General features: G+C 44.9%; 1 protein-coding gene across 2 annotated transcripts; it reads left to right on the forward strand.

Annotated features, from left to right (window-relative positions):
* The first annotated feature begins 585 nt into the window (after nt 1-585).
* LOC129181527 (long-chain fatty acid transport protein 2-like) lies at nt 586-19600 on the forward strand. 2 transcript variants are annotated; one of them, XM_054776845.1, is made up of 11 exons: nt 586-672; nt 767-1198; nt 3553-3762; nt 3842-3997; nt 4134-4258; nt 4339-4533; nt 4604-4694; nt 10972-11170; nt 11263-11360; nt 17881-18011; nt 18073-19600. In XM_054776845.1, the coding sequence occupies exons 2-11, from the start codon at nt 865-867 to the stop codon at nt 18247-18249; spliced, it is 1716 nt and encodes a 571-aa protein (XP_054632820.1). In that variant the 5' UTR covers nt 586-672; nt 767-864; the 3' UTR covers nt 18250-19600. The 2 variants fall into 2 exon arrangements, with proteins under 2 accessions (XP_054632820.1, XP_054632819.1); XM_054776844.1 differs by lacking the exon at nt 586-672 and having other exon boundaries at nt 676-1198.
* The last annotated feature ends 4874 nt before the right edge of the window (nt 19601-24474 follow it).

Raw genomic sequence — 24474 nt, forward strand, 5'->3', positions numbered from 1 at the left:
TTTGCTGACGAAACTCTTCGGATGAGGAGCGAAACGTCCGACACCTTCTTCACAGAAGTACAGATGACGTCTCAAGAAGCTTTTCCCTTGTTGGACAACTCTTGTACGACTGAGAGCCTACACAGATGCATTAATACAAATAAATAATTAGAGAAATAAAGTATGTGTGTGTGTGCGTGTGTGTGTGTGTGTATGTATATATATATATATCCAGGTGTATATATAATGTTAGACTTGGCCCACGAATGCAGTACATTTTTGCAGCAGATTCCTAAAAACACCAAAGTGCTGTCATTTTGAGATATATATATACAGTATGTATGTGGGTGGGTGTAACAGATGCTAGCCTGTGAGGCTGTGCAAGTGTAAGTTGGTAAACCTCACTCCCTCGCCTTGAGTGCCGCTCTGAACACGCGGTCGACAGGCCGGGCTTTTGGCCGTGTGGTCAGTGCTCTCATCTCCCATTACGAAGGTGCTGTGTTCGGGCCCCAGTGTGGGCAGTGGGAAACAGTTCGGGTTACATACACCAAGACCAGGGATCTTGGTACAAAAGGGTTGGTGACCACTGCTGTTGACAATATACCACTTGAATTGTCTGTCTTACTGTGCTGTAAATAATTGACTCATAGTCCCCCTTCACCCCCTCCAGACTGTCCAAGTTAAGCCGTCTAGGTAATGTTTGCAACGTTTGTTGAAAGTTCATGCTTCATGCACTTCAAGCTCGCTTTGCCTTCTAACAACATGTTCTTGTGGTTGATCTTTGCAGCCTTTGTGGTTTGCCTTTTGGTGCGCTTCTCTTACCTCTACCAGGATGCCAAACACATCTTGACAAAACTGAAAACAAGTCGCAGGGTGTTCCAGTACATGCAGAGGAACTACACTATTCTGGACCACTTCTTGGAGGCGGCCGAGACTCAGCCACACAAGCCGCTCCTTCTCTTCAAAGATGACATCTTCACCTACCAGGACGCCGACCGGCTCAGCAGCAAGGCCGCCAGAGCGTTGCTGCACAGCGGCCTGGTGCGGCAAGGCGACACCGTGGCGTTGTTCATGGGGAACAAGCCCATGTTTGTGTGGATCTGGTTGGCTCTGTTCAAGCTCGGATGTTCAGCGGCTTTGCTCAACTCCAACATCAGGTCCAAGTCTCTGCTGCACTGCTTCAAGTGCAGCGGGGCTAAAGTCCTGCTGGTGGCTCAAGGTACTGTAGATCAATATTGTTCGCGTACGTAATAGACTGAATATTTCCAATTGAAAATGAGGTCACGACCAGTCCAGGGTGTACTGCGCCTGTCGCTTGAAGTCAGCTGGGATAGGCTCCAGCGTGCCCCTGTGACCCTAGTGAGGAGAAGCGGCATAGAAAATGGAGAGAAAATGAGGTCAAAAAGTGCAATGATTCAGTGTGTGCAAAGAATTGCTACATTCTGTCATTCAGTAACTTGAATATGGAGCCAGGTCACTTTTTCTATTCTAAGGTTTATGTAACCTGTTTTACTACCAGATGCAGAAAAACTTGTTCATGCTTTTGTGACCTCCAGGTTGGATTATTGAGAGTCTCTGTTAATAGGTTTCCCTAAGAAATCTTGAAGGGCCCTTCACTTAGTCCACAACGCTGCCGCTCGAATCTTAACTGGAACCGGGAGAAGAGATCGTATCTCACCTGTATTAGCTGGCCTCACTGCACCTGTTACCATTTAAAAGTTAACTCAAAACCTTCTTGTTTTACCCTGATATGCTGACATGGTCTAAGACTAAGACCTCTGGCTTGATCCCCCTACTCTATTTTTATATCTTAAGCCAATCAATCAAGACAGACGGCCACCCCACAGAGCTTGGGTTCTGTGGAAGGTTTCTTCCCCAGAGGAAGTTTTTCCTTGCCTCCGTCACCAAGCGCTTGCTTGGGTGGGGTTTCAATTGGTTCTCTGGTTTTCATTTATGAATGTGACATTGTGGGCTACAAACTGACTTACGGAGTGATTTTATTTAGTAGCATGTACGAGTCGATTTTAGAATAAGTGTTTGCATTGATGTTTATTGATTGAATTATTTAGTGAGTGCCTCAAAATAAGTAGAGTATAGATCAGGGGTCTCAAACTCAATTTCACTGGGGGCTGCTGGAGATAGGGTCTGGTTGTGGCTGGGCCGCATGAAGTATTGGGAATAGCTGGGAATCTCAGGGTACCCCACAATACGGTATGACATGCAATGCATGGCTCCTGATAATGATAACATCTCGATACAGTGATAGGGTGGAAAAAAAAAAAAAATTTCATAATTTGTATTTTGCTGTATTCAGCTGGGATAGGTTCCGGCTTACACGTGACCCTAATGAACACAAGCGATACAAAAGGGGTGGAATTTTTGCAGCATATTTTAACCAGACTACAAGCAGCAATGGTACAAAAAGAACGAGGATGTTTTAGCAACATAAGTGTAAACAGGATTTTAGTTTCGGTGTCTGAAAAACAGTAAAGCTATTTTAAACTCATTCAGACAACACAACATCTCATGTCTCTCAAGTAGATCAATGCTATAAAGTAGAATCATATCAAAGATAAATATTTTTTATAGCATTTACAGTACTCCTCCATGTCTAGTCTCGGGCCGCAAAATATGACCCAGCGGGCCACGCATTTAAGACCCCTGGTATAGATATAACTGTTTCATCAATAAATCTAATAATTTAGCGAGTGATTACAAGTAGTTATAGAAATAATGCTTTATTAAATAATTAGCTAAGCAACTGTTTGTGTGTCAAAGGTTAAACAAGTGAGTGCTCACACATAGTGAAGGCCAGCGGGGACCAGCAGCCAGATAAGGGCACAAACAAGTCAGTAAGCCTTGAGATAGACTGGGGAAAACTATGTGATGCATATGCTACATAAGTGTCAACAACTCGGCCACTATCACCTGCTGGCGTCACACAATTTCGTCAAAGAATCCAGGAAAAAGTTATCTTTGGGGAAACTGGCGCCAATGGTCTGAGGAACTAATTATAAAAAGGCAGAAGATGGGAGAGTTCGGGACGCTCTCTCAACCAGCTGGCTTGGAACATCAGGGGGCCGGTGGATGAGACGGGGAACGGAACTTTGGAACTGCTGCACTACTCCGTCTGATTTATTCACAATACAATTCTTCAAGGTAATCTGGTGTGTGAGTCTTCTTTCCTTCTCATAACTGGAGATGAACAAACACGTAAGGTGGAGGTGAAATTGGCTTCATTCATTTTCTAAAGCGGTCCTTTGACCTTTTAGTAGGTTGTGGAAAATTTCATCTCTGACACGTCCATGTGTGAAGTGCCGTGAGATAACTGCTGTTGGGATTTGGCGGGATAGAAATACAGTAAATTGATTGATGGATGGATGGACGATACAGTCATTCTGACCATTTTTTTAATGTACACCAGTACATATTTCACATATTTATTTTTGTTGGACATTTGAGGGGAAGCTGAGCTTCCCTTGCAGTCTCAGAGCAATCGGCACTGTGAGCAGTGTACTCATTTTTATAGGATGCTGTACTTATTGGTGGTCTTGTTGTGTGTCCTGACCCCAGACTTGCAGAGTGCAGTGGAGGAGGTGCTGCCAGAGTTCCAGGAGCAGCAGGTGTCTATATTGATTACGGGGAACACATGTACACCTGCGGGTGTGCTCAGCTTCACAGACAAGATGAGCCAGATGTCCTCTGAGCCTCTAGCCAAAGATCTAAGATCCCATTTAACACTGCAGAGTCCTGCAGTGTATGTGTACACATCAGGCACTACAGGTGGGCTCCACTGGATGATGATGTTCCAAGAGGGAGGGCGCAATCTTCACTTCCTGCACCTTCTTCTTGTTTTTAACAGGTCTCCCCAAAGCAGCCCTGCTCACTCATTCCAAATTGTGGGGCATGACGATGATTCTCCGATCCACTGGGTTGACCTCCAATGATGTGCTTTATATCAGCCTGCCACTCTATCACACCTCTGGATTGGTTGGATTGGCAGGAGCCATTGAGACGGGTACGTGCTATCCAACGCTTTTACATTCTTTACTGCACATCCTGTTCAGGCTCACAGGGGAGCTGGAGGATTTTAACATACGGAGTCAGTCAGTCAGTGCAATCAAAGCTTTATTTTCCTTTGTTGTCGTTTTCAGGTATCACTGTTGCCCTGAGGACTAAATTTTCTTCATCTCATTTCTGGGATGACTGCAGAAGATACAACGTGACTGTCGTACAGTACATAGGTGAAATTATGCGTTTTGTCTGCAACACGCCAAAGGTTGGTCTCCTCACTCTAGCAGCAGCATTCATATATGAACATGAACATGAACACGGAATAACATGTTTCACTTCACACAGGAACCCAACGAGCGAAGCCACAAAGTAAGACTTGCGATTGGCAACGGAATCAGAGCAAATGTTTGGCGAGATTTCCTAAACCGCTTCGGAAACATTCGAATCGTGGAGCTTTACGGAGCGACAGAAGGGAACTTCTTTTTGATGAATGACTGCGGAAAGATTGGAGCTGTCGGACGAGCGAGCTTCTTGTACAGAGTAAGACTCAACTTCAACTCCTGTCTTCTTTTGAGCTCTTCACTGATCGGCTGCTCCCTGTGTGGCGCAGTGGTGTTTTCCCTTCGCTCTGATCAAGTATGACGTCGACAAGGGAGAACCTCTGAGGGATTCTTCTGGTCTCTGCATCCAGGTTCCCAAAGGTAGGCAGGCCCCGAAGCACAGACCAGAGAGGACCTGGTTAAAGCTGCGCATCGTCACTTACTGTTCATCAAACTGCTCTGTGGAAGCTGGGATTCTAACCTAACGTACTCTAACCTAATACACTTTTCGCGTAAGAAATTAATTAATCTGTTCCAGGAGGTCTGACTCCAAGCGCATTCTCAGGCGCATGAGCTGTGACGTGAAACACGGATAAGCACATAGCAAAAGCAGCTGGAGCTGTAGCAAGCGCAACGATTGGACTTTTGTACGCAATCCATGGTTCAATGTGACGCCATGGCATCCCAAGCAATCAATGGTTTCTCATTTGGTGGTAGTTTCACCACAAATGGTCACCAGGAGATACGTTTATGCCAGATTTCGTGGTCATCTTCTATGCCGCTTATCCTCACTGGGGTCGCAGGTATGCTGGAGCCTACCCCAGCTGACTTCAGGCAAGAGGCTGGGTACACCCTGGACTGGTCACTGGCCAAAAGACCAGGGGTGTCCAAACGTTTTCCAGCAAGGGCCAAAAGCTAAAACATGAAAGGATGCAAGGGCCATTTTGATATTTTGTAAAGCAAAAAATTAAGTGAAAAAGTGTAATTATAAAGTGTATTATAAACTTTGCTCTTTTTTATGACCATTTTTTCAATTTTTTTCCCAAATATTTCTTACTTTCTTCTTAAATAATGAGTACATTTTCTTCTCATAATGGTATGTATGTATGTATGTATGTACTTTATTTATCCCACAGCGGGGAAATTTACTTGTTACAGCAGCAAAACAAGTAAAGAGAACAGTGTAAAGAAAGCATAGTGTCTACAACATGGTTCAGGTGGTGCAGGTGTTGTAGAGCCTGACAGCAGTCGATATGAAGGACCTGCGGAACCTCTCCTTCTTACACCGTGGGTGTAACAGTCTGCTGCTGAAGGAGCTGCTCAGGGAAACAACAGTGTCATGTAGCGGGTGAGAGGTGTTGTTCATGATGGATGTCAGCTTAGCCAACATCCTTCTCTCCCCCACTTCCTCCACGGAGTCCAGAGGACCGTCCAGGACAGAGCTCGCTCTCCTGATCAGCCTATTGATCCTGCTCCTGTCCCTGTCCGTGCTGCCCCCTCTCCAGCAGCCCACAGCATAGAAGATGGCTGAGGCCACCACAGAGTCATAAAAGGTCCGTAAAAGAGTCCTGCACACACCAAAGGACCTCAGTCTCCTCAGCAGGTGAAGGCGACTCTGGCCCTTCTTGTAGAGGGCGTGGGTGTTGACGGACCAGTCCAGCTTGTTGTTAAGGTGAACACCCAGGAATTTGTAGCTGTCTACCAACTCTATGTCCGCTCCCTGGATGTTCACCGGTGTAAAGTGAGATGTTTTCCTCTGGAAGTTAATGATCATCTCCTTTGTCTTGCTGGTGTTGAGCTGCAGCTGGTTAAGCTCACTCCAGCTGACAAAGTCCCTGATGAGCGTCCTGTATTCCAGATCATTCCCCTCTGAAACACAACCAACAATGGCTGTGTCGTCGGAGAACTTCTGGATGTGACACTGTGTGGAGTTGTGTGTGAAGTCCGAGGTGTAGAGGGTGAAGAGGAAAGGGGAGAGCACCGTACCCTGAGGGGCACCTGTGCTGCAGAGTACCATGTCAGACACACAGTGACGGAGCCTCACATACTGTGGTCTGTTGGTGAGGTAGTCTATAACCCATGCAGTCAGGTGTTGGTCTACTCCCACACTCTCCATCTTCACTCTGAGTAGTGCCGGCTGGATGGTGTTGAAGGCACTGGAGAAGTCAAAAAACATGACCCTCACAGCGCTCCCGCTGTCCTCCAGGTGTAGCAGTGATCTGTGCAGCAGGTAGATCACTGCGTCGTCCACTCCGATCCGAGGCCGGTAAGCAAACTGCAGGGGGTCCAGCTGAGTGCCCACCAGGGGTCGCAGGTGCTGCAGGATAATCCTCTCCATGGTCTTCATCAGGTGAGAGGTCAAGGCAACAGGCCTGAAGTGGTTAGGCTCCTTGGGACGCGGTGTCTTTGGGATCGGGACCACACTGGAGGTCTTCCACAGGGCCGGGACTTTCTCCAGGCTCAGGCTGAGGTTGAACAAGTGCCTGAGAACTCCACAGAGCTGGTCCGCACAGTCCTTGAGGATTCTGGGGCTGATGCCGTCCGGTCCCGGGGCCTTCCTTGCCTTGATCTTCCTCAACTGACTTCTCACCTGATCATCAGTTATGGAGAGGGGAGTAGAGGATGGCTGGGATGGGGATGTGGGGGTGAAGAGTGGTGAGTTGGTAGGGGAGGGAGGGAGGGCAGACTCAAATCTGTTAAAAAACAGATTGAGTTCATCTGCCCAGATCTTGTCCCCACTGGCTTGGTCTCGCCCCACTCCTTTACCATGGCCTGTGATGGTCTGCAGGCCTCTCCAGACTTCCCTGGCATTATTCTCCTCCAGCCGCTTCTCCAGTTTCCTCCTGTAGCAGTCCTTCCCCTTCCTGATCTTGTGCCGGAGTTCCCTCTGGACTCTGCACAACTCCTCCTTATGTATGTATGTATGTATGTAAGTATGTACGATATGTAAGAAAGTATGACTTTCATCCCATAATATTCAATCTTTTCCCCAACCTTTCAAAAACTACATTTTTATTTTGTTTTGTTTGTTCCTTTTTTTTTTAAACAAAAAAACTGTTTTGTCTTTAATATTTTAACTCAATTTTTTCCTCAAAATTGTAAAATCATAAAAAAAAATTCATTCGTATACAAGGTTTTTTTTTCTTCATATTTTGACTTTATTCTTGTAAAATTGCAGCTGTTTTTACCATTTCTGCTGTTTCAGCTTTCTTCTCGTAATTATGATTTTATTCCCATAATATTCTGGCCTTATGTTCGTGACATTGGAACTTGTTCCACAACCTAAAAATGACAACATTAGTTGCTGTTTTGTTTGTTTGGCATATTTCAACTTTGTTATTTTTCCTACGTTATGTTATTCTCAAAAAATGACAACTTTTTTCTCTGAATATTTTGAGTTTATTCTTGTAAAATGACAGCTGAATTGAACATTTTTGCTGATTTTTTTTTTTCATGTTCTTGTTCCATTATATTTTTACAATGTGCCGCGAGCCACAAATGGCCCCCGGGCCACACTTGGGACATCCCAAACAACCATTCCCACCCACATTCAGATGGACAATTTAGAGTCCTGTGAACCTAACATGCATGTTTTTGGAATGTGGGAGAAATCTTCCAGATCTCCCGAGTGTGTGGCCAACATGCTAACCGCTTAGCCACCGTGCGTGCCACAGTTGACAGATTTTTAAACAAAATAAAAATATACTTTTTTAATGGTTCACACTCAGAAAGCTCCTGGCTAGCTCGCCGCATGCAGTGTGATCGGGCAGCCATCACCAAATGGCGGACCTTGGTCCGGTTCCAGTCCCAGTGATGGCCCTTTGCAGACCCTCGACCAATGAAAGTGAAAGGGAGATATGACAACATAAAGTCATGCTCGTGGACCACTGCTTTTTAGTTTGTGGACACAACGTTAACGTGACAGCAAAGTGTGCTGTATGTCAGTGCTACTCAATTTTTTTCTGTCGGGCCCCCACTGGGGGACAGACATATTTTTGCACCCCCCCAATTTGAAATACAGTTGAGAAACGGATAATATATTTTTATTTGTCTGTACTGTGTGGACTGAAACCAGCAAAATGCAACAAAATGGAGCGCAGTGACGCATACAAGCATAGTCAGATTGCATGCTGAGTACAACAAATTGACACACGTTAGCATGTCCTCCCTGCCTCACGCCCCCTGACAGGTGGTTGGAGGTGACGATTTGGGTATTTTTGACTTTATTTTCTTATGATTCTTGAGGACTGTCTTGATGACAGAGAAGGGAAAAAGCTGGCCGTAAAATTTCATACAAAGCGCCCCGTCTTCCATTAATTCCATCGTTGATTCATTCATTCCTGCACTGGAATTCATTCCTCTGCCTCCCCTGGTGCAAGTCTTGGAGTTCTTATGTTGTAAAGTGTGCTTATTTGTGCCTATGTTGCCAAGGTTTTTTTCCCTCCTCTCCTTGTTCTCCTGTCATCCTGTCCAATGCCGTCCCCCCGTCATATTGTGATCGACTGATCCCTTCTCCACCAAAGCATTGGGGCTTTTCCAAGAGAAGCCTAGGGTGCTTGTAGGAACGCATGTTTTTCAGTTAATATAATAAGTGAATAAATGGGACTAAGAGGTCTTTGAAAAGAATGGGCCTCTTTCACGAACATCTTCTTAAGTCTTCTTAAGAACTGTACTACTGAAGGCACAGTTTGGAAACTGCGCCACATTCACGACACGTTCTTAAATAGGGATAATCGTTCGCACCGGTGTTCTTAGGTTGATGAATGCCAACCGGGATGCACGTGCATGTGAGGTCTAATTTGCATAGGTCACCGCCTATTATTTCCTATACAGTATAAGGCAAAAATGTGCCGTGCGCAACAGGCAGCTAGAGGCCAAGATGCTAAAGCGCAAGGGCAAGACTGAGGAGCAGCTGGACAACAAACGACAGAAAAACTTCAAAAAAAAATTCTACTGAAATAGAGGTGCTTTTACAAGGAGTGACCGAACATAAGACCACCTTATTTTCAAGTGTATCCACCGGTCATCAGGCCATCCAAAAAGAGTCGGCATGGAGCACCATTGCAGGCAACATAAATGCCGTTTCCACGGAGAAAATATTTACACAATCATGATGGAAAAATAAAGTCAAAATACATAGTTTGTGTGTGACAATTTCTTTTTTCTGTGGTTACATTTGATTGATTAGACGCTGCCTAATTAATACAGCAGCCCCGTGCTCTGGCACAAGACGTGGCTGGGGGAGCATGTCGTTATCGGGGGGTGCTACGTGCACAATAGGCACACCGCGTTTCATTGCGATGTTATGCAAGACGCAGCAGACCATAATGATCCTGCACACCTGCAACAACAGAGAGAATCAATTATTTATCCAGTTGACCAAATAAAACACATTTGTAATGGAGAATTCCTGCAATAATGAGAGCCTTCACAAACAAAGAATCAGAATGTTTGCCTCTTATTTTTTTACCATTCCAAAGCATAAATAAACTAAAACCTAATATTAAATACTACAAAACCTACCTTTTATGGTTTGTAGAGCAGCCTTCCACCTGCAGTGTCCACATGCAGCGTCCCTTGAGTATACCGATGGTGCGCTCCACGCAGGAGCGTGTACGTGTGTGCTTTTGGTTGTACATTTGTTCTTGTGGGGTCTGCGGATTATTCAATGGTGTCATGAGCCAAGGAGCCAGGGCATAGCCTCGATCACCTGTAAAATAAGTTAATGGCCACATAACATGCAAAAGGCAAGAAATTAACATTTTACGCACCGATTAACTATCCGTCGCATGCTGCGCCATGACTCAGGCGCATTCCAATGGAGGAATTTCGGAAAATATAGGAGTTGTGTTTACCTCCAGGGAAACTTGCAACAACATTCAGAAGGATGTGTTGCGAATCTGAGATTATTTGGATATTAATTATGAAATACCGTTTGCGATTGAGGTAGGGAAATGGATGGATGAATTGGGATTTCAATATATATTTATCGATGGAGTATATTTTACTTGTTTTGACGATAAATAATTGTTGGGATATTTTATTTGCACTACATTTTTTGGGATCAGGTTGCAAAATCCATCATGAGGACGATTGCGCATTGAAAGTGCAAGCTTTGTTTGTGCGTAAGAGTCCTCATGAGCGTTCGTGGAATTTGTTCGTAGATCTAAGAACTGTGAGTTGAGAACACGTTTTGTGAATGCCAAAAATCTTTGTAAGAAGGCTTTAAGAACACATTTGTGCGTAAGAACTTTTCATGAATGAGGCCCAATATGAATTGCCTTTTTTAACTAAAGTGAATTATTGTCGTCTTTTTCTGGTTGCCCTCCATGAACATAAAATAAAACGTCCAAAAGAGCGAGCGCCTCAGCAGCCATGCACTTTCACCGCACATTGCTGGTGCTGTGGTAGTGCCATCCAGACTCAATCTTCTGCCTCTCTTTGCTCTCCTTTGATTTTACGAGGCAACACTGTAGTGCTCTGGCTGCTACAAAGCCTCGTCACCAGTCTGTGCGCTAAAAAGCAGGACCAAACAATGTTCATGCAGATACAGGATTGCATGTTCATCCTGTATATCTATAAAAAACAATGAAAACAAAAGCATAGCACGTTGTAATGGACTGCAGGCTCAGTTAGTGTCCGCCAACTGTTGCCATAGGCGAGCCAGGACTTCTGGTGTCAGAAATTTCTGCAAGGGCACCTTTTCTGGGCTATGCCCGAGACCTGCAGCAGACTGAGAAGAAGAAGCTTCACGATGTCTTAAAGAAAGGAGACGTCTTCTTCAACACGGGGGACCTGATGCTCATCGACCAAGATGGCTTCATTTACTTTCACGATCGAGTGGGTGACACTTTCAGGTGACTTTGCTTCTTCTTTGAACTGAGTGCGCGTCGATATTTGGAATCTAAATACATTGCCAAAATTGTGACGTAATTGTACATGTCAACAGGTGGAAGGGAGAGAACGTGTCCACCAATGAGGTGGCGGATGTCCTCACTCAGGCTGACTGCATCACGGAGGCCAGTGTGTACGGTGTGGAAGTTCCAGGTATAGTGGATCGCCGCACATTCCCACATTTGGAATGTTTTCTGTTCTCCAAAAGCAGGCTGTTTTTACCTCAGAAGACACATCTCATTCACCATAAGTTGGTAATCATTTATGAATACGTGATAATGCTGGTAAAAGCCCACCGTTTGTACATGTTTACGTCTTTGTGATTCACTGATCCTGTTTTTTCCTCAAGCGTTGAGTTTTCACACTTTGTTTGGCGGTTTCTTACGTCAAGGCGGCGCAATATGTAGTAATGTTGGAAAGTTTTTGCATCGTTATGTAACAACCCCGCGTTGTGTAATGAATTTTGCCGCATTTCGTGACAACTGACGACATGTTACAAAAGTTGCTGCAAGATTATCCGGAATATTCATGCATCCAAAGTACTGGATGTCTTCCAACGTTCCAGTGCACTGTTCATTGTTATCAGTCATGATTACACTAGCTTTTGTCTCTAGCGTGCAAACACATTCCACATTCAAATCAATGCAGTTACGTTTGATTGACTGCAGGTTTGACCAATGAAACACACCAGTGTCTGTCAATAAACTGATATTTTAATAAAGCATCAATTTCAATGTTTATTTTCCCCAAAATGCACCAAATTCTTACATTTTGTTCCCCCAAAAAGTGCAGCATCTGCATTTTTTTTGTCCTGTCCAACCATCAGGGCAGATCGTAAACAGATTTGCTCTGCCAGGGAAAAGTGATACTCTTCCCCTGGCCATCTTGCAATCGAAGCGAGTGGGCTGCACGAGCCTCGTACGATGCCCACCCGGTGAGTGAAATGTACGACAGCCTTGCCTGAAGCGCACCTAAGCACACGCGAGTCGCACGGCAATGGGGGGCGAGTGGCAAGCACGTGGGTGTCACAAATCACTCGCAGCCCCTCTGACACCCTACGTGCTGGCCAGGGTCTGTGCGTGTGCTAACACGTACGTTGGGATGTAAGTCCCGCTTCTCCAAACAGTATGTGTTCAAAAGAGTAATACATTTGCGTCACAAAAATGTCTCCTCAAAAAAAAAAAACTAGACCTGTGTGCGGCGTGGCTCAGGTGGTAGAGTGGTCGACTCCCAACCTGAAGGTTGCGTGTTCGAGCCTCCGTCCTCCCGTGATCGTCCCTATCTTGATCGTATCTTGTCCTTGGTCAAGATACGGACCCCCAGTTGCTCCTGACGCTGCGTCACCAGTAGGTAAACGTGCTAACAGTGTCAAAGCACTTTGAGTGCCTTGGAGGTGGAAAAGCGTACACGAGTGAAAGACCATTTTCCTTCAGATTGCTCAGCTTTCTATTTGTCTCCATTTTTGTGAAAGTGATGACCAAAAAAGCCAAAAATATTTGTGTCAAAGTGAAAGTTATGCTTGAAATGTATCTTTTCACAAACCTATTCTAGTTTGGAACTGAAACTTCCCTACGTTCTACTGGTGATTACCAAAGAACGGAAAAAGGTAGAAACTAAGTTTTTTTTTCTGATGAAACACACACACACACACACACACAGAAAAGCAATCTCAGAGAAGCAACCGACAATTTGGAATCATCGTGTGGTAATCCCTTGTTTATGACGTTTAATTGACTATGATAAGTGAATTCCAGCAAAGTAGGATTCTTAATTCATAAATGGAATATTTTTATAGTTCCATTTCATTCCATTCCATTTTCCTCTGCTTATCCGGGTCGCGGGGGCAGCAGTCTTAGTAGAGAAGCCCAGACTTCCCGGTCCCCGACCACCTCGTCCAGCTCCACCAGGAGGACACCAAGGCGTTCCCAGGCCAGCTGTGAGACATAATCCCTCTAGCGTGTTCTAGGTCTTCCCCGGGGCCTTCTCCCGGTTGGGCATGCCCGAAACACCTCACCAGGTAGGTGTCCGGGAGGTATCCGGACTAAATGCCCGAGCCACCTCAGCTGGCTCCTCTCTATGTGAAGGAGCAGCGGCTCTACTCTGAGCTCCTCCCGGATGACCGAGCTCCTCACTCTATGTCTTCGGGTGAGTCCCGCCACCCTACGAAGAAAACTCATTTCAGCCGCTAGTATCCGTGATCTCGTTCTTTCGGTCATGTCCCAAAGCTCATGACCACAGGTGAGGGTAGGAACATAGATCGAACAGTAAATTGAGAGCTTTGCCTTCCGGCTCAGCTCTCTCTTCACCACGACGGTCCGGTACAGCGAACACATTACTGTAGACGCTGCGCCGATCCGCCTATCGACCTCACGCTCCAACCTTCCCTCACTCGAGAACAAGACCCCGAGATACTTGAACTCTTCCACCTGGGGCAGGACCTCATTCTCAACCCGGAGGGAGCAATCCACCCTTTTCCGACTGAGAACCATGGCCAAGATTTGGAGGTCCTGAGTCTCATCCCAGAAGCTTCACACTCAGATGCAAACCGCCTCAGTAAACGCTGCAGGTCACAGCCCGATGAGGCCATCAGGACCACATAGTCCGCAAATAGCAGAGACGAGATCCTGCTGTGCCTAGAAATTCTGTCCATGAAAATTATGAACATAATCGGTGACATAGGGCAGCCTTGGCGGAGGCCAACGTTCACCGGAAACAGGCTTGACTTACTGCTGGTAATGCGAACCAGGCTCCTGCTCCAATTGTACAAGGACCGAATGGCACATAGTAGCGCGCCAACAATCCCATACTCCCGGAGCACCCCTCCCACAGGACTCCGCGAGGGACACGGTCGACTGCCTTTTCCAGGTCCGCAAAGCACATGTAGACCGGTTGGGCAAACTCCCAAGTACCCTCCAGTATCCTTGCAAGGGTGTAGAGCTGGTCCGGTGTTCCACGACAAGGACGAAGACCACATTGCACCTCCTGTAGCCGAGGTTCAACTAACGGTCGTACCCTTCTCTCCAGCACCCTGGAATAGACTTTCCCAGGGAGGCTGAGGAGTGTGATCCCCCTGTAGTTGGAACACACCCTCCGGTCACCCTTCTTGAAAAGGGGGACCACCACCCCGGTCTGCCAATCCAGAGGTACTGTTGATGACTTTCACGCAATGCTGAAGAGACGTGTCAGCCAAGACAGTCCCTCAACATCCAGAGCCTTGAGGAACTCGGGGAGAAACTGGTCCACCCCCAGAGCTTTGACACTGGGGATCGTTTGACTACCCCAGATACCGCAGCCACACTGATGGAACTGTCCGCGTTTGTGTCCTCAGACTCTGCTTCCTCTATGGAAGGTATGTCATTGGGATTGAGAAGGGCCTCAAAGTATTCCTTCCACCGCCCGACTGTATCCTCAGTTGAGGTCAGCAGACCCCCATCCCCACTGTAAACAGTGTGGACCGGGCACTGCTTCCCCTTTCTGAGGCGCCGGACGGTTTGCCAGAACCTCTTCGAGGCCGACCAAAAGTCGTGTTCCTTAGCCTCACCAAACTCCTCCCACACCCGAGTTTTTGCCTTGACCACCACCGAAGCCGTGTGCCGCTTGGCCTGCCGGTACCTATCAGCTGCTTCAAGAGTCCCACAAGCCATCCATGCTCGATAGGACTCCTTCTTCAGCTTGACGGCAGCCCTGACCTCTGGTGTCCACCATCGGGTTCGGGGCTTGCCGCCACGACAGGCACCGACCACCTTGCGGCCGCAGCTCTGATCGGCTGCCTCAATATCCTCGTCCTTCCCCGGGATGCAGGCGAAGCTCTGCCGGAGGTGAGAGCTGAAGACTCGACGAACAGGAGACTCTGCCAAACGTTCCCAGCACAGCACGGGTCTGTCCGGCATCCTCTCCCGCCATCTCATCCAGCTCATCACCAGGTGGTCAGTTGACAGCTCTACTCAACTATTTTCATAGTTCGAGCATAGAAAACCTGTCAGCGCCCTTCTAAGTACACTTTTTACCCTTGTTTCTTCGGTTTATTGTTCATTTTAGTGTCTGATACAACTAAAGGTACCTTTGTTTGGACAGCTATAGCAATGACAACAAAAAGAGTTCCATTTTTGGCAGTCCAATGTTGTAGCTATTCATGTTAGAAGAAAAGCATGGAAGTTGCTAGATATCATCCAAACTTTAGTTGATCCAGGCATTCAAATGCATCAATCGACTGAAGGAATAAGGCTGGTCTGATCATTTTTTCCATGACTGTATTTGCCGACCAAACGCCTCAGGAAGCGCTGACTGTCGGGACAAAGGCTCTGCTGCCCGAGCACCTCCATCGGTAGCTTTTTTTCCCCAGTTGTGAAAACTGTCTGTGTCGTGTTTACATTCTCACACTGTGGCGGTGGCATGTGGCACGCTGTCGCTTTTGTGCCACCAGTCGTGTTAGCGTATGCTGGCTCAGCAAGCTAACTGCTAAACCAGGGGTGTCCAAAGTCTGGCATGGGGACCATTTGTTGCAGGCAAATATGTTTTTATCGGCCCACAGCACATTCTAAAAATGTAATTTAGGAAATAATTTAAAAAAAAGACAACAGCAGCATGCAAAAATGGGAAAATCATTCAGAAGTCAAAATATTAAAATAGTTGCAATCTAGCGAGGAAAAAAAGCCATCATTTCATAAGAATAAAAAACAGTATGAGGAAAAATGTCAGTTTAGTAGCATGAAGTTGAAATATATCAATAAATAAAGTAAAAAAACACTGAATAAAGATGTTATTTTTGGAAAATTTAAACATAGGATTAAATTAAAAATATTAGGAGAAGAAAATATACAAGAAGAAAGTTGAAATATTTGGAAAATTATACCAAAAAAAATCAACATCAGAAATGGAAAACAGCTGAAATTTGACCAGAGTCAAGTCAAAATATTAAGTTTTGTAATGAGAAAAAAGTTGCAATTTTACGAAAATTAACACGAGTAATAAAGAATGAAAAAAATAATTTTTTAAAGATAAAAAGTATTATGGGAATAAAGTTCTAATTACGAGAAGAAAATTTACAAGAGGAAAGCTGAAATGAAATGGTTGTAAAACTTAGAAAAACCCCAGCAGTCATGGAAAAATCTGCTGTAATTTTACAGGAATAAAGTCAAAATATTACGAAAAAAAAGTCATAATTGAATGAAGAACAAAAGTCGCAATTTTACAAGAACAAATTTGTATTATTATGGGAAAAAAAACTCATTTTTAGTAGCATTTCACCTGTATTACAAAGTGAAATGCAGTGTTTTCTTGAGCTACATGTAGCTTCTTAGCATATCTCTTTACGTGTTGCTTTGCTAAATATCAAAGTACAGTCAAACTTGTCTATTGCGGCAACTAGAGGGAGACTGCAAAGTGGCCGCTATAGACAGGTGGCCTCTATAGACAGGTTGGCGTCCAGTTTGAATGTTGACCAGTAGAGGAAAAAAAAGAAGGGGAAAAAATAATAATTTTGACCAGAAGAGGGCACTGTGGGACTGCAGATAAAAGTTGTACATCACTACTAGGCTTGTTATTACCCATGACCCACAGAACAAAGCTGTGCTAGTAACGTATTACGCTTGTTTTTAATATTTACTTATTAATATTTAATGTAATATGAAAAATATTTAATATTTATTTTTATATATACAGCAGAGTGTCATTACAGCTTTAGTTCATCAGGAAGTGACGGGAAGTGACGGTGGGCGTCCCGAGCAGGAAAGCTAGGCTCAGTGCTAGCTGTGAGTGTGGAGAAGTTTGTTTATGTTGGCGTGGATGTAAAGTCCTGCAGTGTTCTATGCTGTTAATAAAGCCATTAAAGTGCATCGGCGACGTGAGTCTCTCCTTCCCCACAACAAGTGGCATTACAGTATTGACCAGTGCACATTGTCTCACACCAGGAAATAAACGGTGTCACTTGTTACAGGCATTGCCTGGACAGCTATGTAGTGGGGCTTGTTTAAAGAGCGTTTTAAAAAGTGTTTTAGCGTGCATGCAGTATTGTATTGTATTGTAGCGTCACTGGGAGCACGTCCTGTTCCCAGCCTACGTTGTGGTAATGTTTTGGTGAAAATGCTGTTAAAGTTACATGTTTGACCAGGAAATAGCAAACTCAAAAGAAGACGGCTTTTTTATGTGGAATTTTTTTATTGTGAATGATTGTGACTGAGCTATGACTCACTAATTAAAGTCTACACACAACTGCTTCATTGATTAAAAAACGAAACTTTTTCGTGCATGAAGCTTCTGCTTGAGTCTGTAATTTGGCCGCTATATGCGGTCAGATATTGACCAAGGGAAACAAAATGGGTGGCCGCTGGCCGCGTTGGACAGGTGTCTGCTATACACAGGGTCTATAACACGTACATTTGCTGCGGGGGATTTTTCAGTGGCCGCTAAGACAGGTTTGACTGTAGCTTTGGCAGCCTTTACTTTTTCAGAATGTGGCCCTTGCTGGAAAACGTTTGGCCACCTCTGTGCTAAAGCCTTTGTATCAACTCCCGAGCAGCCTCTCCAGTGTCATAATTATTAACCTGTTTTGTTTTTTTCATCGTTCGATTGATTTATCGATTGTCGTGACAGGCCGAGTGGTGAGCATGCTGGCTTCCGAGGTTTATAGTTGATCTTCATTCTGTTCTTTTTCTTTTTGTTTCGCTGTCCACAGGCAACGAGGGCAGAGTAGGAATGGCGGCTGTCGCTCTCAAAGGCGGGCAAACGTTTGATTGTGTAGGCGTGTTCAAGCACCTGGAAAGCTTCCTGCCGGCCTATGCCAGGCCACGTTTCATCAGGGTTCAGGTACTTGACAGTTTCATTTCCAGAAGAATAATATGACCAATGAATGTGGCTTTGGTTGCAGAGCTCTTTGGATGTCACTGTCACATTCAAGATGGTAAAGACCAAACTGGTTCAGGAAGGCTTCAACCCCACCACAATAAAAGACCCACTCTATTTTCTGGATGTTAAGGAGAAGACGTACATCCCGTTTACAATCGCTTTGTTCCATGCAGTGACATCTGGCAACATCAAAATATAATCCACGCCTTTCGTGCCTCCGTTGGAAGAGAAACATTTGACAATGATGTCTCACAGTAGTTGCAAATCACGTACAGTAGGATCAATCAAAACAAAATTAAAAATGATTAGCTTTTCTAAAAATAACAATCCATCCATCCATTTTCTATGCCGCTTCTCCTCATTACGGTCACGTGGGTATGCTGGAGCCTACCCCAGCTGACTTGGGGCGACAGGCGGGGTGCACCCTGGACTGGTGTCCAGCCAATGGCAGGGCACATATAGACAACCAATCACATTCATACCTATGGACCATTTAGAGTCTCCAATGAAGCTAACATGCATGTTTTTGGAATGTGGGAGGAAACCGGAGTACCCAGAAAACCCCCCCACACACACGGGGAGAACATGCAAACTCCACACAGAAATGCCCAAGGGAGAATCCAACCCAGGTCTTCCCATCTCCAGACTGTTACTGTGTGGCCAACATGCTAACCACTCGGCCAGAAATAAGAATTCATGAAAAATGAAAGTTAAAAAATCATGTAATGAATGCAGTGTTTCACACATAACTAATGTTGTGTAACTTGAAAATGGAAAACCAAAGCAATTTGAAACATGAAATGACCAAAACAAAAGCGTTTCATGACTTATTTCAATGTCATTATTCTACCCCTTGTCCCACCTCGGAATAACTAAACATATATACACGGTATACAATAGGGGTGTCTGATAATTATTGGTCAGATATGAAGGAATTATGACATCATACGATAAATCCCATAACATTAAAAATAGCTCAGGTGATCAATAACAAAAAAAAGTCACAACTTCCCTTGTGCTCACTTGTAAACACACATTCACGTTCCGAGGAAGACATGTTGAGTGCCAGTTGTACCAAATGCTCGGCGATGAGGTGGAAAGAACCGCATCAAGCACACAAAAAACCTCATCAGCCTCCTGAAACGCCAGCGCCGCGGCGTTTGAAAAGTGCAAAAGGTTTGCCAGAGACTTCCATGGTGTCACAGTGGCTGCTTGGAGCGTGTGTCCGAATACAGTGCACCTTGCTGGGCCACAGCAGGTGGCTCCTCCCCCTCTATACTCTGGTTCTCCTGATGGTACTGATGTGGTAGTCGTGATGTCATCATATTTCATGAGTTGTTCCAGTCCTTACCTCCACGTGTGCACTAACTACACTAACATCTATACATTTGAGAAAGTAGATATAAAAACCTTACGGCTTATTGGTACCATGTTGCTCTTGGGAAGCACAAAGTTATCGGTATCTGTTTGAAAACAAACAATATCATGCATTTTGCAGTTTTAGTCAAGCGTGTGTCGTGGCGACCAGGTGAGGAGTACAACGGCAAATGTGTCCCGCATACAGTCATGCATGGTGGGTGGGTGGGGGGGGGGGCATTGTAGTGTGGTGTGCATGAGTGCTGCCGGAACTGGGGAGCACAGTTCAAGAATGCCAACATGTATCGTGACATAGTGAAGCAGGGCATGATGCCCTCTCCTCGTAAACTGGGCTGCAGGGCGGTATTCCGACACGATGCCTGGCTGAAGAAGCTGACGGTAAAGGCGGTGGACCAAAACCCTACCGAGCATCTGCGGGGCATCCTCAAATGGAAGGTGGAGGACTGAAAGAAGTTTCCAGGGAAACCTGCGATGTTCTCATGTACTCCATGACCAAGAGAGTTCAGGAAAATAACGCCGTCCACACTATGAATTCACACTTTGGACACAATTTTGCTGTTTTCATGACAGGTGCACTCCAAACAATTTGGACATTCCTGGTTGCATTTTGAGTTATTTTGAGTGGACACTAGATGTTATCCAAGCTGTGCACCAAGCACCTTGTGTCAAAGTGGCGCTGTTTTAGTGTTGTCCCATGAAACAATGACATCAAAATATGAGGGCTGTGCTCACGTTTGTGACGTTCTTTACGGTGTACAGTATACTCGGGATGTCCCCATCCACGTTTTTGTGCTTCCGATCCAATCCGATGTTTTTTTTCTGTCGATCCGATCCGGTACCGATCCTTTTTTTTTTTTTTTTTGGAATAAGAATGATCTTTTGTTACAATTTGTGGAATTGAATTCGGTTGTGAAAACAGGATTAAAAATAAAAACAAAATTGTTTGGCTCTTGTGAGTCACGTCCCCCATCCAATAAAAGACACATGGGGAAAAAAAGATAAAATTGGAAAAAAGGGGCTTTTAGGTTAGGAAAAATCCTTTGTCAAGGTTATAGGTCAGTTTGTGGTGTGATTTAGAATACATGTCTTTCTTATTTGGAATACATTCCTTTCCTAGCGACTTATAAAATCCATTTTATTTTTTCCCAAATTCAGTTTTAATTTTTTAGAATTCAGTTTTTTACCTTTTCCACTTATTTTGCCAGCATAGAGTGTGTGCGCTTTGGGTTAGTGAATAAAATGCAAAATGCAAACCATAATTGGCCCATTCTGTCCAGTCATTGAGGAATGGATGTAGCTTAGCTAACTTTTCTAATGGGATGTCAGCTTCAGCACATACTGCTACAAAACCAACAAACTGATGCCTGCGCTTGATTAAGGAAGATGGAGTCACAGATGTCATTCCATTCACGTTATTAATGTAAGATATTTTAATGACACCCTTGTGTTGTTTACACAATTAGACAAATGTGACAAAGAGCACTCTTATTTTGAAGGCCGGAATGTGTTGTGTGTGTTGGGAATGGCAGTTGACGGTTGGTATGCGCCGGGTGCGAGAATAAGCACGCCTTTCGTAGTTTCTTTCATGCAGAAGCTGCACGTCATCAGCGGGCACGGTACAACGGTCCTCACATTAAAGTGGTAAAACAACACAGTGACAATATACTCATCCAGCCTGAGCCGCGCACTGCTAAACTAAGCTAACCCCGCTAGCTTCCATTCACGCTCCGTAGCCGAAGAGCTGCGGAGCCGGATATCCAACGTCCAAAGTGAACCTAACGTGACCACGAACATATCTGCATGGTGGTGGCACCTTTTCTTCTTACCTTGGTTGTTTTTTTGTTGTTTTTTTTAATTCTATTTTTGCCGCAGGCCCAAAAAAAAACTGTTGCAGGCTAAAAATAGCCCCCAGCCCACAATTTGAACACCCCTGCTTTAGCTTCCGATTCTTCTGTGTGTATTGATGCAAGCATTGCGCAGCAGTTACGGGGGTAACCCAAGTGCAACCACACTGTCCCCCCTTTTAAAAGGTTCAAGTGCAAACTAGCACAAGCGTGTCAACTTTGCCAATAGAATTCCCAATGAGGGTTGAATCATTGTGAGTTCTTGACGCGTGTCTCCCGCCCATACCTACGCTGAATGCATAAACATGTCTTATTTGTCCTGAGTATTCTCTGTGGTAACCACCTTTGAGGCGCATTAGCGCACCGACCACGTTTGATTGTGGCCCAGAGTTACCAACGTGTTACGGCAACCGGCAAAAGCCGATATTATCCGCTCTTCACAAATACATTGTTCCCTCGCTCTACTGCAGTTCACCTTTCACAGAGTTGCTGTTTCACTGCATTTTTTTTTAGGCTGAGCCTGGCCCTTTAAGAAGGATTGCACTGTGGGACGTTGAATCCGGAATGCTGCTGCTCGAGACCTGACTAGAACCAGGAAATGTGAGCATATTGGTCCAGTACTCAGGTCTCTGCACATTTTATACTGGAAGATAGTGCCTTTGGTGCCCATTGCTTTAACGCTGAGGCAACACAAAAGCTGTGATGACCCACGGACAACCGTGCTACAGAATATATAATAACTTAGGCTGTGAAAATCTGGTTTAAAGTCGACGGAGTAGCTGTTTACATGTTTTTGATCATCCAGGGAAGAAAGTGAAGTGTGATATTTTTCATGTGTATGCCTCACAGTCCTTTCCACCCCACACCAACCACAATGCAAACGCGACATGTAGTATTTCCAGGCTAAAAACACCATAAAACGGCCATTTCAATTCTAATGAAATTTCGTCTGCAGATAGATGCTAAAGTAAATTCATCTTTCAAATACCTGCTACCTTCTCACAAAGCTCAGGGCCATGAATTTGAAAGGCTTTAAGTTATACTTAATTTTTCCCAGCACGAATTGACTTGATGCGGGCCAACACTCAATAGAAATCCCATACGAAATTGAAGATGAAGACGTAATCAACTTCACAAATACTGTATCTTAACAAACACGCTCACTGTCAGACGTTTCCATCGCTAAAATATTTAAGGTTGCTGCTGTGTCACCGCTAGCTTGCTCGCTTGTAAACGAATCTTCGGTTCGAAGGAGGATGACTGCGACAAGAGGACCGCAGCAACGAGTTTTAACAAGGACTCAAAAATGCCACAGTACAGCGGAACGGCGTCAGGACGGAAAGGCACGGTCACAGGAGAAAACATATGCGTGAGTGATTTCTTGTGTCCCACCTGTAGGTTGATCATTAAAAGTGAGCTGCTTTGAGAGAAATGTGAGAAAATGTTAATGGCTGTCTGAGAAAAGTGTATCAAGTGTAAGGTGGGGGCTTTCACGCCTTTAAAACATACAGAATCATTGGAATAACAATGTCGGCTACTTCACGGATTTCACTTATTGCGTGCTATTTTGGGAACCTAACTCCCACGATAAACGAGGGAACACTGTCCAGCGGATCGGCTGGAGATATCTCCAGCATATACAGATACTACATACTGTATACACGTGTGTGTACAGTCCTGTATATAATATATACACACTGAAATGCGGTACGACTTTTACACCAGATGTAATGGGACACACACCTTTTGAGTATTGACATGTTTTCTGGCAAAACTGGGACGAGCCCTAATGTTTTTGTTCAGTAGTGGTTTTGGTCTTGGAACCCGTTTTTGCCCAGTGTCCTTCTTTTGGTGGAGTCATGAACTCTGACCTCACCTGAGGCAAGTGAGGCCTGCACTTCTTTGGATGTTGCTGTGGGGTCTTTGGGACATCTCGGATGAGTCGTGGCTGCGCTCTCGGGGTCATTTTGGTTGGCCGGCCCCTCCTGAGAAGGTTGACCACTGTTCCATGTTTTGACCATTTGTGGATAACGACTCCCACTGTGGTTGGCTGGAGTCCCAAAGCTTTAGAAATGGCTTTAGAACCTTTTCCACACTGATAGAGCTCAATTCATGTCAGTTATGATTTAAAAACTATGTATGGCACCTAATCGTAACGTGAATGTGTGTATTTGTCTATATTGGACTGCTTAATATTCTGTTTTCTAGAATGTCTTATTTTGTAGGTGTGCTTCCTGAAGCTGCTCCGCTGTGTGTCACTCGGCCATTGTACCTCCCCGCTTGTGCTTCAGTTTGAAGAAAATTCCGAGCAGTGCGCGTGTTGCTGTGGTCGACTTCCTGTTTATTTTTGAATTCGGTCCCTTTTTCTGTTTTGCCTGGTGGACTCTTGTGCACAGGCTGGCTCGATTAAAGGACGCATGACCTTCCAGTGCCAAGTGTTGTGCACTTTGATCCCGGCACCCTCCTGCCTTAATACAGGGTGGGTGAAAAGTACCTGGGCATTAACAATTCTATTTCTATTACAAATGTATTGAAACAAATGATGCATGTTCTTCATTACGTGTGAAAGTGAAAGTGTTCATATGTTTGTTTCTGTATTTTTCTTCTCCTGGAGGAGGTGGGCGGAGCCCTCCAGTCACTAAATGTCAATGTCAACAATGCAATGAGACATAAACAGGACATTCCTGGTAGATGAGCACCCCTTCTGCTAATGTTGGAAGCCATTCTTAAAAGCACACAAATCAGATAAAGAAACCCATGTAAACACGAGCACCAAAATGACAATGCTTTGGTAGACATCCTTTCTTGGCACCTTCCTGGTTTTTTAGTTTGGGGTAAAAATCCTCTGATCCACTTGGCCGAACACATCCAGTAGCTGGTAAAGTCACGCCCTCAAAATAACCTGGTGGAAGTACCAGACTTTCCCGTATTGTCATTGTCCCTCACATATTTTCAAATGCAAATGTTGACAAAAGTGTGGACAAAAAGGTCAATGGCCAATGACTTACGGGCAATTAAGTCCCGCCCATTTCCCCTGCAAAGACTTCAGCTTGATGGAAAATGTGTCATTTCCAGATATAACTGCCGTCACGTTAGTTGGGTCTGCATACCGCTTGTGGGCTCTGAGTGTTACCTTTTGATACCGGGTCTACTGGTGTCTTTGTGGGAATGAAATTACGTCAGGTCAGGTGAGGGATCAACCA

The sequence above is a fragment of the Dunckerocampus dactyliophorus genome, chromosome 5, assembly GCF_027744805.1.
Source record: "Dunckerocampus dactyliophorus isolate RoL2022-P2 chromosome 5, RoL_Ddac_1.1, whole genome shotgun sequence".
NCBI lineage: Eukaryota > Metazoa > Chordata > Actinopteri > Syngnathiformes > Syngnathidae > Dunckerocampus > Dunckerocampus dactyliophorus.